At 35.7% G+C, this 13,437-nt stretch overlaps 1 protein-coding gene across 3 annotated transcripts; it reads right to left on the bottom strand.

The window, feature by feature from the left end:
* Positions 1-3,005: 3,005 nt before the first annotated feature.
* abcd4 (ATP-binding cassette, sub-family D (ALD), member 4) lies at positions 3,006-12,615 on the bottom strand. Of its 3 annotated transcripts, none has more exons than XM_055182916.2 (19): positions 12,217-12,615; positions 11,964-12,082; positions 11,750-11,877; positions 10,819-10,958; positions 10,587-10,703; positions 10,066-10,191; positions 9,499-9,549; positions 9,297-9,391; positions 8,685-8,806; positions 7,603-7,694; positions 7,383-7,487; positions 7,004-7,203; positions 6,259-6,350; positions 6,057-6,093; positions 4,145-4,194; positions 3,997-4,049; positions 3,794-3,870; positions 3,592-3,707; positions 3,009-3,514 (listed from the first exon to the last, which is right to left on the bottom strand). In XM_055182916.2, exons 1-19 carry the CDS (start codon positions 12,243-12,245, stop codon positions 3,446-3,448), a joined length of 1,818 nt encoding a protein of 605 aa, XP_055038891.2. In that variant the 5' UTR covers positions 12,246-12,615; the 3' UTR covers positions 3,009-3,445. The 3 variants fall into 3 exon arrangements, with proteins under 3 accessions (XP_055038893.1, XP_055038891.2, XP_055038892.2); XM_055182917.2 differs by having other exon boundaries at positions 3,016-3,514; positions 7,389-7,487; positions 12,217-12,612; XM_055182918.2 differs by lacking the exons at positions 11,964-12,082; positions 12,217-12,615 and having other exon boundaries at positions 3,006-3,514; positions 10,797-10,958.
* Between the last annotated feature and the right edge of the window lie 822 nt (positions 12,616-13,437).

Below are 13,437 nucleotides of genomic sequence, written 5' to 3'. Positions count from 1 at the left end.
AGCTGACGCTCCTCTATCGGTCCTGCCTCCTGTTCAAAATAGACGTGCCACTTACCAGAGCCAATGTCAGACACTGTATGGGACTTTTTATGTGGAAAACAAGCCCCACGTATGTCAGAAAGTTGTAATAGTTCAAGCATTTAAAAAAAAAAGGTAGACTTTTTATATATCATTTGTTCCTTTAACTCACAGATTATAAAAAAAGGGTTTACTAAAAAGTTGTCACAATTAATCAGCTTTATATACAGTCAAACCAAAAATTATTCAGACACCAGATATGATTTTTTATTTTTTTGACACTACAGTAAATTGAAGATATAAAGTAAACTATGACATCATATACCCAAAATTCTTTAAACAGTGGACTATCAGTAAAATTGATTAAAAAAAATGTGGAACCAAAATTATTCAGACATTTTGACCTGACCATGTTAATAAAAGTTGACTTAAACTTTCAATGCAATTTGCTGCCTTTGAGTTTATTCAACTTTGTTGGACAAGTAGTTCAGCTAACTCAATTTTAGCTATACTTTTATTTTAAATTGTTTGTTCAGATTACTCAGTTTGGCAAGTTAGGCAAACATTTTAGACAAACACTTAAATATCTAAATTAATGTCCAGTCAACAAAAGAATATTTGTTAGAAGGATTATTAGGCTTATTTCATTCAGTATACGCAAAATAATAAATTGACCCCCCTCAACAAAAAAATGAAATTTGTTCAACTTACTTTATTGTCTTTTTTGGGAGAACATGTTGAAGTTGGATTTTTTACAACAGTGTAGACTTAACAAAAGTAAGCATTGCTTGGCAATTGGTTGATCTAAATTGGTAGGCTATTATCATATTTTGTACTTAAAAGTAACAGCTGACAGCTATTCAACATACTGTTTTTGAAACTACACTGTAAAAAAAAATCAGTAGAAATTACATAAATTTCTAATTTATTGCATAAATTAAAATTTATGTTATTTACTGGCAAGAGTTTGTTCAAAGTTAAATACATTTTAAATATTAACAAATCTTTATCTTTACAGAATAAAATTATACAATAACAGCCTCGTGCAAAGCATTCTGGGAACCAGAAATCATCATCAACCTTTTTCTGTTTTTTGCTTCAGATTTTGTTTCCCAGAATGCTTTGCTTGATGCTGTTTCTTTAGTTTTACACTTTAAAGACAAAGACTTGTAAATGTTTAATTTTCATTTAACTTTGAACAAAATGTTGCCAGTTAAAAACATAAATTTAAATTTACGGTAAGTTACCGGCAACCCAGCTGCAATTTCTACTGATTTTTTTTATAGTGTACAAACAGAAGGATGGCCAAAACCAGTGAAAGATCAAACAATTTAACAAATAGTTTGAGTTCTTCATATTTTATTACATGATTTAAACTATATCGAATAAACTGTGATAATGTGAGAAAGGTTGAAGGTGTCTGAATACATTTTGGTTACAGGAATGCACTGTAAATAAATCCAGCATGAAGTTTAAACAACTGAATTACGCAAGTCAATTCCACCAACTTTTTAAAGTTTTGACTTGTGAAAAGTTGACATAACTTAGAAAAACAAGTTGTTCAACTTAATTTGATAAGTTAAATTAACATAAATATATTTTGATATGATTTTTTACAGTGTAGCATATTTACCAATATTATTAAAAATGTCTTCAAATAATTATTAACAACAAAAAACACCTTACACTGTCAAAAATAAAGGTACGAAGCTGTCACTGGGGCAGTACCCTTTAAAAAAGGTCCTAATATGTACCATTTAGGTACAAATATGTACCTTTAAAGGTACATTTTGGCAGTTCAAAGTACTAATATGCACTCTTTGGGTACAAAGGTGTACCTTTTTGAAAGGGTACTGTCCCAGTGACAACTTTTGTACCTTTATTTCTGAGAGTGTAGGATTAATTTAGGATAATTTGGTAAAACATTGTAATTAAATAGAACTAAAAAATTATACATGTATTTATATAAATGTTTATAAAATTAACATAAACGTATAAAAATTTTTTTTGTGTGAATTTAGTCACCTCTATTCAGTATCTTTTCATAAACCTCATCAAACTAAAATTATCCTTCTGTATTTCATATAAATCCATAATAAAAGAGATCCCTGTGGGTTATAAATTTCGCATTTGCAATGGGATACAATCATTTATTTTTCTCCACTGATTGTCTCATATTCTCTTTAAAGGCCGGGTCCCTCCCATTATCTCCTCCAGTATGAGTGTTGATTGACAGCAGCAGATTGGCCAGGCTTACATTTGAAACAGCTTGAAACTCAAGCAGTTGGATCAGCCGAACTCTTTGGTGAGAAGGATTATTTTGATCTCTGCTTTCCACTACTTTGGTTGCAAACGTGTCACTTTCCTCACATGGCAAATGTGTCAAAAACTCAACAGCACAGGTTGTGCTCGAGTACCAATAAAACAAACATGCGTTTATGCAAATGATAATGTGTGATCAATGTTTATTTTTAGCTGAACTAGTTATATTTAAACCGTTACTCCAAGTGCCTGGCAACAGATATTCATCTTGCTCCAATTCCTTAATGATAGATCCAAATGCATCTACATCCCAGCCAGAACTATGAGGTCAGTGAATGAGCGGCGCCTTGTGGTGCCATTACAAAAGGGCATAAAATCGCTCTGCCATTCATTACAATCACGGTTCCTCTCTGTTGATCCACGTACCTCAAAATATAAAAAAAACAGCTATAACTCTCATCTACTCATTTTCTTCTCTCCTCTTATATTATCGCCTCCTTATAATAAATCACTTTGCTGCTATGGATAAATGCATCTGCTAAATGCCTAAACAGAAATGTAATAGTAAACCTATATCTTTATATGGGTTAACATTTTTTGAAATAAAGGTTAATTCTGAGCTAAATAAGGTTAATAACATAAAATATAAAAGTAGTAGTATAAAAATGTGTGTATTGAGATTTGGCACTAATGCTAAATTTTTTTTGGCAATCTCTTGGTAGTAAAAAAGCAGGATATTGTCATTAAATCTGATGATTAAGGGTATTTTGTATTCTGTAGTTTATTATCGTCATGTTTTTAAAAACAATTATTATACAAAATATACTGTATATTCTATAGGCACGTGTTCTGAAATAAAATAAAACAATGACATCTTTTATTACAAAATTCGCCTAATTTCTTTGGCAAATAAAAAACAATTAAGATTGTTAAAACAAATAAATCTTAAAAAAAAAATTATATATGTATGTATATCTTAATACTATATAAAATGGTGGAGAGTATATGAGTTGACAGCATATGAAGGTATCATAAACATACCAAGTAAATGTCCGTATGCTGCCTAGTAAACATTAAAAATACTTCTCTGAAGTTTCAAGCTATCTGGGTTTAAATGCAGCCATAGTCACAAACCAGACTAGTATTATCAGTTTAAACTGAAGGTTCACTCTGGTTTGAGTTTGACAAGTTCCCATTGGCCCCCTCCACACAGTCGCAATATGACATCATGATGCTACAAATAAAAAGACAAATTGAAAATCAAAATAGTGTCATCCTCTAAAATATCAATCCACAGTAACGTTTGTGTACCTTTTCCAAACTGCGCCGGTGACCCAGACTGATGAGGGTCATACCCAAATGTTTACAGGCTTTATACAGCAGATCTTCTGCCTCTTCTGTCAGAGCACTTGTGGCTTCATCCAATACTTTTACAAAAATTATCAGAACTCATGAGAAGGAGGAAAATAAGTAACGTACAGGAAGTGTGATAAAAGCTTGTAAAGGGACCGACCTGCATATTTGGGCTGCAGGTAGAAAAGTCTGGCAAAACAAAGCCTTTGCATTTCTCCTGGTGACAAAACATCATACCTGTGAAAAGCCAGGAATCCCAATTTTAACATTTTTGAATATCTGGCTGAACATTCACAAAAAGGGCAAATTTACAATCACCCAAAACACAATCTCGTTGTAACATTCATGAAGTATTGTCCTTACCAATTCCAGTCTACTTTTGCATCCAGCCCTCCAGTTCTGTTCAGAAGATTCAACTGATACACAGAAACACATGACATGCTGCTTATAAAAAAGTTTTCAAAAGCAAATTTTAAACAGTATCATTTTTTTATTTCTCAAGTAGTCATACCAAACCAGAGAGTTCCAGGTATTTAAATATTCGTTCATCGTCTGCAGACCCTATAAAGTGAATTTGAATTCGTTGAATAAATGTCAATGAGTTTTTTAAGCGCTTCAATTTGTTTTTCACATGGCTTAAGAAAGTCAGTTGCACCTGCAGTCAGAAGCATCTAATATATTGTATGTTTTTATTGTCCTTAAAGGTGTAGCGGAGGATTTTCTCGAATTTTAGAAAAGAACCGCCTTCTCCACTTTTTTAAAAAATGCAATCGCGCAACACTCCTGATTGACAACTAGGAGGACCAATAGTCTTGATGATCCACCCGGAAAAAGAAAATCCTCCTCAATACCTTTTAATGAGCGTAAATTCTCGAAATAATCTATGCACTCATGACTTTCATGAGTTAAAGTCCTGTGGTGAAAATCAAGTTTTTATTGTTGCATATATGTCTATGTGATGTTTTAAATATGCGTTAATACATTCCATGTGCAAATTCATCATTCAACGCCATAATTGCAGTTTTCCTAAGACCGCTGTTTGAAACTGCTTCGGTCGTGTAATTATGTTAACACAATTGAACGAGTGGCTCAAGTAGCCATAGACATGGATACATAGACTCGCTGCTGAAACGATCGCAGCACTGCTGCTTCACAGCTCTACTTCTGTAATGCGAGCATTTGCTACCAGTGGCGGCCGGTGACTTCTCTTCCGAGTGGCACGAATTAAAATATGTTTACAGTATTATGCGTGTTGCTCGTCATGTTAAAATATGTGTTCGGTGCATCATGTGAACTATGGGCACCATGCATCATGTCAAAATACGTGCCTGCTGCACATAGGTCAAAAGGGTTTATGATAAAAAAACACTCACGTTCACAAAATACTCGCAAGACACTAACTTAACGCTCAACTTTGATTACACATGAGATTAAACGAGTATTTGGCAAACGCGAGCATCTCTTTTATCATAAAACCATTTGAAGCGTCTGCAGCAGGCAGGTATTTTAACGTGACGTGTGATGCACATAGGTTAACATGGCGTGCCGAACACATATTTTGACATGACAAGCCACATACATGATGGGCTAAATACATTTTGTGATGAGCTTCGCATTGTGCTCCCTATTAAAAAAAAGTCACCGGCCACCATTGTAATGTGAATTGTAAATGCTTTAATTTAATTTTTCGCTTGAGTTATTGAATATTTTCAACTTGCGCGAAGGGGCGATTGAGGCGAATAGCGCGTGTTTTCGCGGCAATCCCGCCGCCCAATTCGTGTCATTCGCATAGCCCCGCGCAAGGATGCATCAGATCGCGTCTTTGCATTGACTTTGTATGTAATCTACTCGCGCAAATCGTTAAACTCACATTTGGTGTGTATGTCCCATTAGCATCGGTTCAAAAAAATACGTACTGCAGATGAGCAACTCATGTATGCATTGTGAAAGCTACATGTCTGTATGAATGTACTGTTCGCACGTACGTATGTATATACTGTATCTATATCTTTAATCTGCACTGGTTCGATTGAGTAGAGGTGGAGACTAATTTGCATATTCATAGATTCAGGTATACTAAATCAGTGTTTCCCAACCCTGGTCCTCGGGCACCCCCTTCCAGAAAGTTTTAGATGTCTCCTTATTTAAAACACCTGATTCGACTCATCAGCCTCCTTCCAAAATGGTAAACATCTGTTCCTAACAAGCTGATGAGTTAATTCAGGTGTGTTAAATAAGAAGACATCTAAAACTTTCTGGGAGGGGGTGCCCGAGGACCAGGGTTGGGAAACACTGTACTAAATGAAGCAAGGTTGTTACATTCAAGCTATTTTAAGGCATGAAGAAATTATTATCACAATTTTAATGGAAAAAATAATTGACTACAGTGGTACTTTTTTTTTAAGAATTTGAGTCATTTATACCTGATGCTGGATATATATCCTTTAATGGATAGATCACCTGCAGGAAAAGCCAGAACATGAAAGCCATAAAGATGCATATGTGTCTTTTGCATATCTCAATATTATTATTTTGCATATGATCTTAGAAATAAGAAATCAAGTCAGTTTAAATAGTTAAAACTGTGTGTAATTTGTACACCTTATAGTTTTTCGAATTTCTCACCTGTTCTCTCAGAGTACCGTCAGTGAGATATGGTTTTTGTGGTAGGAACATAACACCTCTCGGTCCAAAACATGTGGTCATGTCCACAGATCCTGAGCAACAGAAAACATATTGACAACAGTTTACACATGTAAACATATTTAACATGCTGGGTTTGATTAACCTCTCACTTCTCCCATATTTTATCTTAATGCCCCCCCCTCCATTTTTTAACTCTTTCGCCGCCATTGACAATCAAGAGAAAACGCTTCCCTGCCAATGTCGAGTATTTCCATCTTTCCGCAATACCGCTATTATCCACTAGGTGGCCCTTCCGCAACTTTTTAAACCCGGAAGTATTGCCCTATGGCAAGCAGCTGCATGTCCGTGTCTGTTTTAAAGATCGCTCTGAATGGGATCTCTATGAAAAGTTCGTCACAAAAATGGAATTATCTCTGTTTTTTGCTCAAAATGTGGTGTTTTTGCAGAAACTTACCCATATTCAAAAGCTGATTACAAAATAACTAATTATGTTAGTATTAAACTTTTTTTTTTTTTTTTTTGAAAGAAGAGGGTCTTTTCTTTCAACTGGTACATTGTATTCCTATATATCCAAAGAAGAACATTCTCTGGAAGGCATCAAACTTTTGTGAAAATCATGAAAAAAGCTGGCGCTGGCTGGTAACTTAAAAAAAAACGGTGGTGGCGAAAGAGTTAATATGTTGTCTTGCTTCCTATTTGTCTTTAATCAATTTCTCTTATGTACCATTGCATGGCTCCCAAAGGAAGTTGAGAACTCTCAGTAAGGATGTTTTTCCAGTTCCCGTGTTTCCCACCACAAGCAGGTTCGTTCCTTCAGAGATCTTCATGGTCAGATCTTTTACAAGCAGCTCCTGTGAGACGGGCGATCTGAAGGAGAGCTTATCCAACACAAACGCTGTGTCCGCTGTCTGAGCTTCTCTATCACTTAAACAGAAACAGTTTTATTGCTGATGTGTTAAACGACAATATAAGAGTAACATGTCGCTATTGAAACTAAAACAACGGTGCAAATAATACACCCAGGAACCCTTTAAGACCCAACAGGAACTCCAAAGTCCTTCCGTACTTTTATTGTCTTAGGGCCCTAATTGCTTTAAGCTTACTCATACATGTCAAAGTCACCAGGTTCCTTCGAAAGAGGATCATATCTTTCCTGGTCCCGCTGTTTCTCGGCAATGTCAGACATTACTTCCCTTAGTTCTCCAATTCTGAAAAGCCAGAAGAAATAAAGAACAAAGTTAGCTGAACTGTATTACCAAAAAAGTCATCACAGAATTGATGATTCCTCCATTAATGTCATTGCACGAAATATGCTTTGCTCACCTGTGGGTGTATCCAGCAACGTCAGATAAGGTGGTTGAAAGGTCTATGAGTTGCGTGAAGCAGTTTATCAGATAAATGCAGACAAAAGCGTTCTGAAAGAAACAAAACGAAATTACCACGATTGTTTCATTTTCAGTTGTCTTAGGCTACATTAGGTTTACATTACAATCATTTTCTTTTGCGCTTTTGAAAAATGTCACGTATACATATAGACAAGGATATCGAAAAGATCTGCGCTTACGCGAATACACAAAAAAGACAAAAACTGCTGTATTATGCGAGCCAGACCAGTAGATGGTGATGTTACTTTGTAAAGAAACAACATATTTGCGCATTCTTCCACAGAGCGATAAATACAAACAATTAAGACATCGAAAGCATCTAACAACTTTGTTAGGATGGATGATGAGGTCGGTTTAGAAAAATAAGTGACCCTGGACTATAAAGTGGCAAAATTGTGTAAATTTTTTTGGAAAAACGTTAATAAACTTACTTTCCTACGTCTGCAGACTCAATACCAGTGGTGGCCAGTGACTTCTTTTTCGACCTCTTTTTTACAACATGTATTTAGCCCATCATGTGTGTCATGTTAAAAGAGACCCTCGTGTTTGCCAGATACTCGCTTACTCTCATGCGTTATCAGGGTTTATTGTGAATGTGAGCGTTTCTTATAAACCTTTTCGATGCGTGTGCAGCATGCACTTATTTTGACAAGATGCGTGATGTATATAGGTTCACATGTGGCATAGAAACATATTTTTGACATGACAAGCAACACACATGACACTTTAACACATATTTTGAATATGCGCCCCTCGGAAGAGAAGTCAGCGGCCGCCACTGCTCAATACTCATGCACATGATGTCGCTGTTTTGTGTTTATTTCACATAGAAACGATAAAGCTGTCCGTTTCAAAATCTAGATCTTTGAAACCTGTTTTCGAAAGTTTGTGTTTTCTAGACCTGAAAATGCTGTTGTGTGTAAATGAACAAGCAAAACAAAAAACATTATTGCTTTGGTTAGGGTTAGATTGTTGTCGTGTAAACGCCCCTTTACTGTTTGGTACTGTAAATCATCTCACCTTACTGACAAGTGCACTCAATTCTCCAGGTGAGAGTCCATCATACACTCCAGCAAAGATGGGTATCGCTATAACAATATAGCTGAGGATACTGCCCATATAGTCAAAAGTATTTACCCCAACTGAAAAAAAAAATGCAATAAGCATTTTAAGTCCATCAAACCACATGATCATTAGTATTAGTTTGATAATAAAAGTCTTTTTTGCAAGTGCAAGTCCTTATAAGTTAAGCAGCCTAACTACTAGATAGAAGCTCAATGCTAAATTATACTAACATTCGTCTTTTAAGGGAAGACTGTATATTTGTAAAATAACAGATATATTTTGAGATATTAAAACAGTAGTTATATTTTGATGAATTCACTTATATGCAATTGTATAACTTATTTACAGTAACATTTAATATACACAATCTACATTTATTTATCTGGCAGATGCTTCTAAAGATCTAAAGAGACCAGGCATACATTTTTATCAGTTTGTGTTTTACCTGAGAATTGAACCCACAATTATAGTGTAGCAAGCATCATGCTAAAAATAATTTAATTAGGTTGTCCTGTTGGGCCAATGGGCTTCAATGTGAAGCTCTCAAAAAAGAAAAAAGGTTCTTACTGTAAAGCCAAAACTCTTTGTTCATTAGACTTTTCTGTGTGGATAAAAGTATCTGTAGCCTTCGGTTCGTCCGCATGTGTTCCACTTTCCCTGCCCTAAACAAAAACAACACTTTTAGGGTCACCTGTTCTGGTATATATTATTGTACGTAGGAAGAAATATAGTGGTCATTGTAGGCAGATGTGCCCAAAAACAAACTGACCTGTAGAAAGCGGCAGATTCTGCATTTACTCGAATCTGCATGTGTTTGAACCTGGATACGACAGACCAGTAAAACAGATAAGAATCAGGCCATCAAATGAACTGCTGAAATAGTGTCACAGTTAAGCACGCAAGGGGTTAACTTGTGGGGTTTTTTGTAGCAGCAGTCTCATGCATCCTACAAATTCCTGTGAAAGAAGGTCGCATTCGGAGAGTCCAGCTTGCTTTTCTAAAATGAGACAGCCTTGATGACATATGCAGCTCTCGAATGCGACCTCCGGAGGATGCAGCATTCGAAATAAGACACATCTATTGTTGGAGAAGCATCAGCAGTGATGGCCGTAAATAGACAGCAGCTTTTGTCACAGCTTAAGTTGTTAAATATCGCTCCATCTTTATATCTTTTGATGGTAAAAACAAAGACACATTTTTGGAGAGGTGTGTGTCAGACTATGGTGTAGGGTACACGTCTATGGGGTTGAAAATTCCTGATTGATTTAATTCAGTTTTGTACAGATATAAATATTGATTAAGGAACATATTAGTTGTTGATATTAGATTGATCTACCTGAAATCTCCTTCTAGTTTTTCTTGCTCAACCAGCATGGTCACAATGGGTCCTATCAAGATCTTATTGACAAAGGTTCCAATCCCGAAGTAGCCAAAGATGCTAACAAATCCAATCCAACCAGCACTGTGTGACAGGGAAAAAATTATATTTGAGTCATATTAAAATGTATTCACAGATCTAAGTTTAAGTCTAGCAATAATATAAATGAGTGTCTAAATATTTTATCTAAATGAACTGTTGAAACACAAGTCACTCTGAGCATTTCTGTAGCTGTTATATATTTAGCAGACACTTTTATCCACAGTGCATTACAAAGTATACATTTGATCAGTATGTGTGTTATCTGGGATCGATCCCACAACCTTTTGTGCTGTTCACGCAATCCTCTACCACAACAGAGCTACAGTAACAAATCCCAGGGTATGCAAATGCTCATAACATGCATAACTTGAATACTGTATGGATTGACAAAACATACATGTAAATGTATTCTTAAAAAGAGGGACACCTTTTCTCACCTGTTAAAGCACTGATAAGTGTAGTAAGAGATGGTAAACGGGGAAACGAGAAGTCGACTAGCCATTGTGCTCATCTGCTTACATAACCTCTCCACATCTTGACTGATTCGCTGGTCTCTGTAAACAAACGCATGCACAACAGGGGCCTATTATGAAATGCGATTAACTCTCGTAAATACTTAAATTGTCACATACAGAAAATGATTTTACAGGTGTTTTGTGAATAAATTACGGGTTGTCGATGTCTTTGTGTAGTACGTTGAGGGTGTAGTAAATGCGACCCTGAAAGTAGGTGTCATGGAGTTCTTCTGTTAAAGACTTCCTCCAGCTCACATAAAGCAGGCTGCTGACGTACTGGTCCAGACTTTTCAGCTTAAAAACAGATTATCGATAGATAATGAACTACACATTTCATATTTCAATGACGAGACAAAGACCAGCAAGAATGCATTCATTGATATTATGACTGACAGTGAAACCTATTCACATTAAAGGTCACCATAGGTAAACATATTGTGTGTACAATATTTTTTTGTTTCTTTAATGATAAAAATCTGCCCACTCCTATTTTTTAATCCCCGTACAATCTCAGCAGTCTCACGGGACAAGCTGTTGGTGTTTTCTGAGCAAACTGACATCAATTTTGGCAGGCCAAGCCCACAGACGTCTAAAGACCACAGCGAGGCCATACTTTCTATTTTATATCTTCCTATCATAATTCATTACTGCATGATCTTATGAACAATGAAGTAAGGTGATTGTCTTATTAAAAACTGTGTATGTTTGCAGTATACATAACAGTAAACAGGGAGGGAACCAGCAACTCATTTGCATTTAAAGAGGCACACACACAAAAAAGCACTTTTCCCTGCACACCTAGAAATGGGCCTTTTCAACAGGGTGTTATAAATGATCTGTAGGATATTTAGACCTAAAACTTCACAGGCACTTTCTGGGGACACCAGAGACCAATATTACATCTTGAAAAATGTCCATATCAGGTGACCTTTAATACAAAAGGCATTAATGTACACAAACCTATACACACGTTTAAGATCAATACTCTGCTGTGAACAGCTTGCTGACTCATTTATTTGTGTTTCAACACACATTCTTTCTTAAACAGCACCAATGTATCATACATATATATTAGACAAACTTACTGTTGAATTGATCAGGATGAGTAAGACTGCAAACAACACAAGATCTTTAAATCTGCTGTAGTTCTTCTCAGACAGAATTCCATAAAACTGACTCGGAATCAGACCCACTTGATAAATCACAAGCTGAACTGAAATGAAAGTTGAATTTACAATCAACTCAACAATCAAAAACAAAATGTTTACTATAAAGTAATTAAATGATTCCAACAAATACCTGAAAGTGTGACGCCAAGGAGCGTCATGAACATTCGCACGTTTTGATTGGCCCAGGATGGGAAAAGGATCTTCAGAATACTGCAGAATCTCTGTAGGAACTTCCAGTCCAGTTTTGGTCTTGGTAATATAATAAACAATCATATAAGTCAACCACAGTTTAACATTTAGAGGTAGAAGTGTCAAGACTTACACACACCACAAGAAATGAACTAAGTTAAACTCTTTGACAGAGAAGATGACTATGATTTTACCTGTTTGTACTGTTCTTCATCGCTGGCATGATGATGAAAGGATGGTGAATGTATTTGGAGACCTTTTCACTGTCGAATCGTATTGCTTTTTGATCATTCAAAGTAATGAGCTTTGGGGTCAAAGTCTGTTATTTCACGTGACAGGGTCTTAAAGAAAATACTTTAAGTTATAAAAAATAATAAAAGATCCAGCGTATTTTTTCCACAATTACTTAGACGTTTTAAAAGAATAAACAAACGGCAATATTTTATTTGTTTTACAGCGTGAGTAAAAACACAAACGCATGAACTGATATTATATTTCTCTGGATATGCTTTGTAAAATAAAAACAGAAGTTACTCTTCTTCTACTTCGCCATGTGAAAAGCACACGTGCTGTAAGACACTACAGCGCCGCCTGCCGTAAGGGAATCATTATGACACGACTGCCTTTTAATAATATCTACACAGTGCTTGTTAAAAATATGGTAGTACAATCATAAACAGAAATAGATAAAACATTATCATAAATATATTATTGCTTAATATATAGCCTAAAATATATAGCTCGTAATTACAGAAAATGTCAATTATTTAAGTTTGCGTTTATCACAAAATTTAATCATATTGAGTATCAGTGACTACGTGTCCTTAAAAAAGTGAAAAGTCATGGGACGCGAATGTGAAATGAAATCAGTGTTAATAAGCCACTCGTTATCAGAGATCAGCTTTCAGTATTACTTACTGCAAATTTATGCATGAGGCGCTGCGCAGACTGGTCGGAATATGAGACTAAAGTGTCGCGAGAGCACATCTATCCAATCGCTCTCGCGGTACCTTGATGTCATACACCGATCGTTCTGCGCAGCATCGAATGAAGTCGAACTCACCTTTGGAAATTTGGCCAGAAGGTCGACGAAACAAACGGACACTGAACAGAAATATGTTGAAGCAGAATTGAAGGTGAGTAGATGTTGATGTAAGGGGCACTCCTTTTATTTATCAACCTTGAAGATGATTCGCGTTATTTGTTTGGTTTGCTTAACTGTTATATTGACAAGAGTTGAGTCGTTGGTTGTATATCTGACAATATCAGTAAAATGAGACATCCTATGTGTTTCTTATTTACTTATGTCTGGGTGACGCGTTTTATTCACTTGGTTTACTGGTTTATTGGGGATGTTTGTATAATCCAGAATATTATTTCTCATCTTATTCCTTTAACTAACTGAATGATTGACG

Source organism: Misgurnus anguillicaudatus, chromosome 25 (assembly GCF_027580225.2).
Source record: "Misgurnus anguillicaudatus chromosome 25, ASM2758022v2, whole genome shotgun sequence".
Taxonomy (NCBI): Eukaryota; Metazoa; Chordata; class Actinopteri; order Cypriniformes; family Cobitidae; genus Misgurnus; species Misgurnus anguillicaudatus.
The sequence above is the reverse complement of the archived record's forward strand: the minus strand, read 5'-3'. Positions and strand labels throughout refer to the sequence as shown.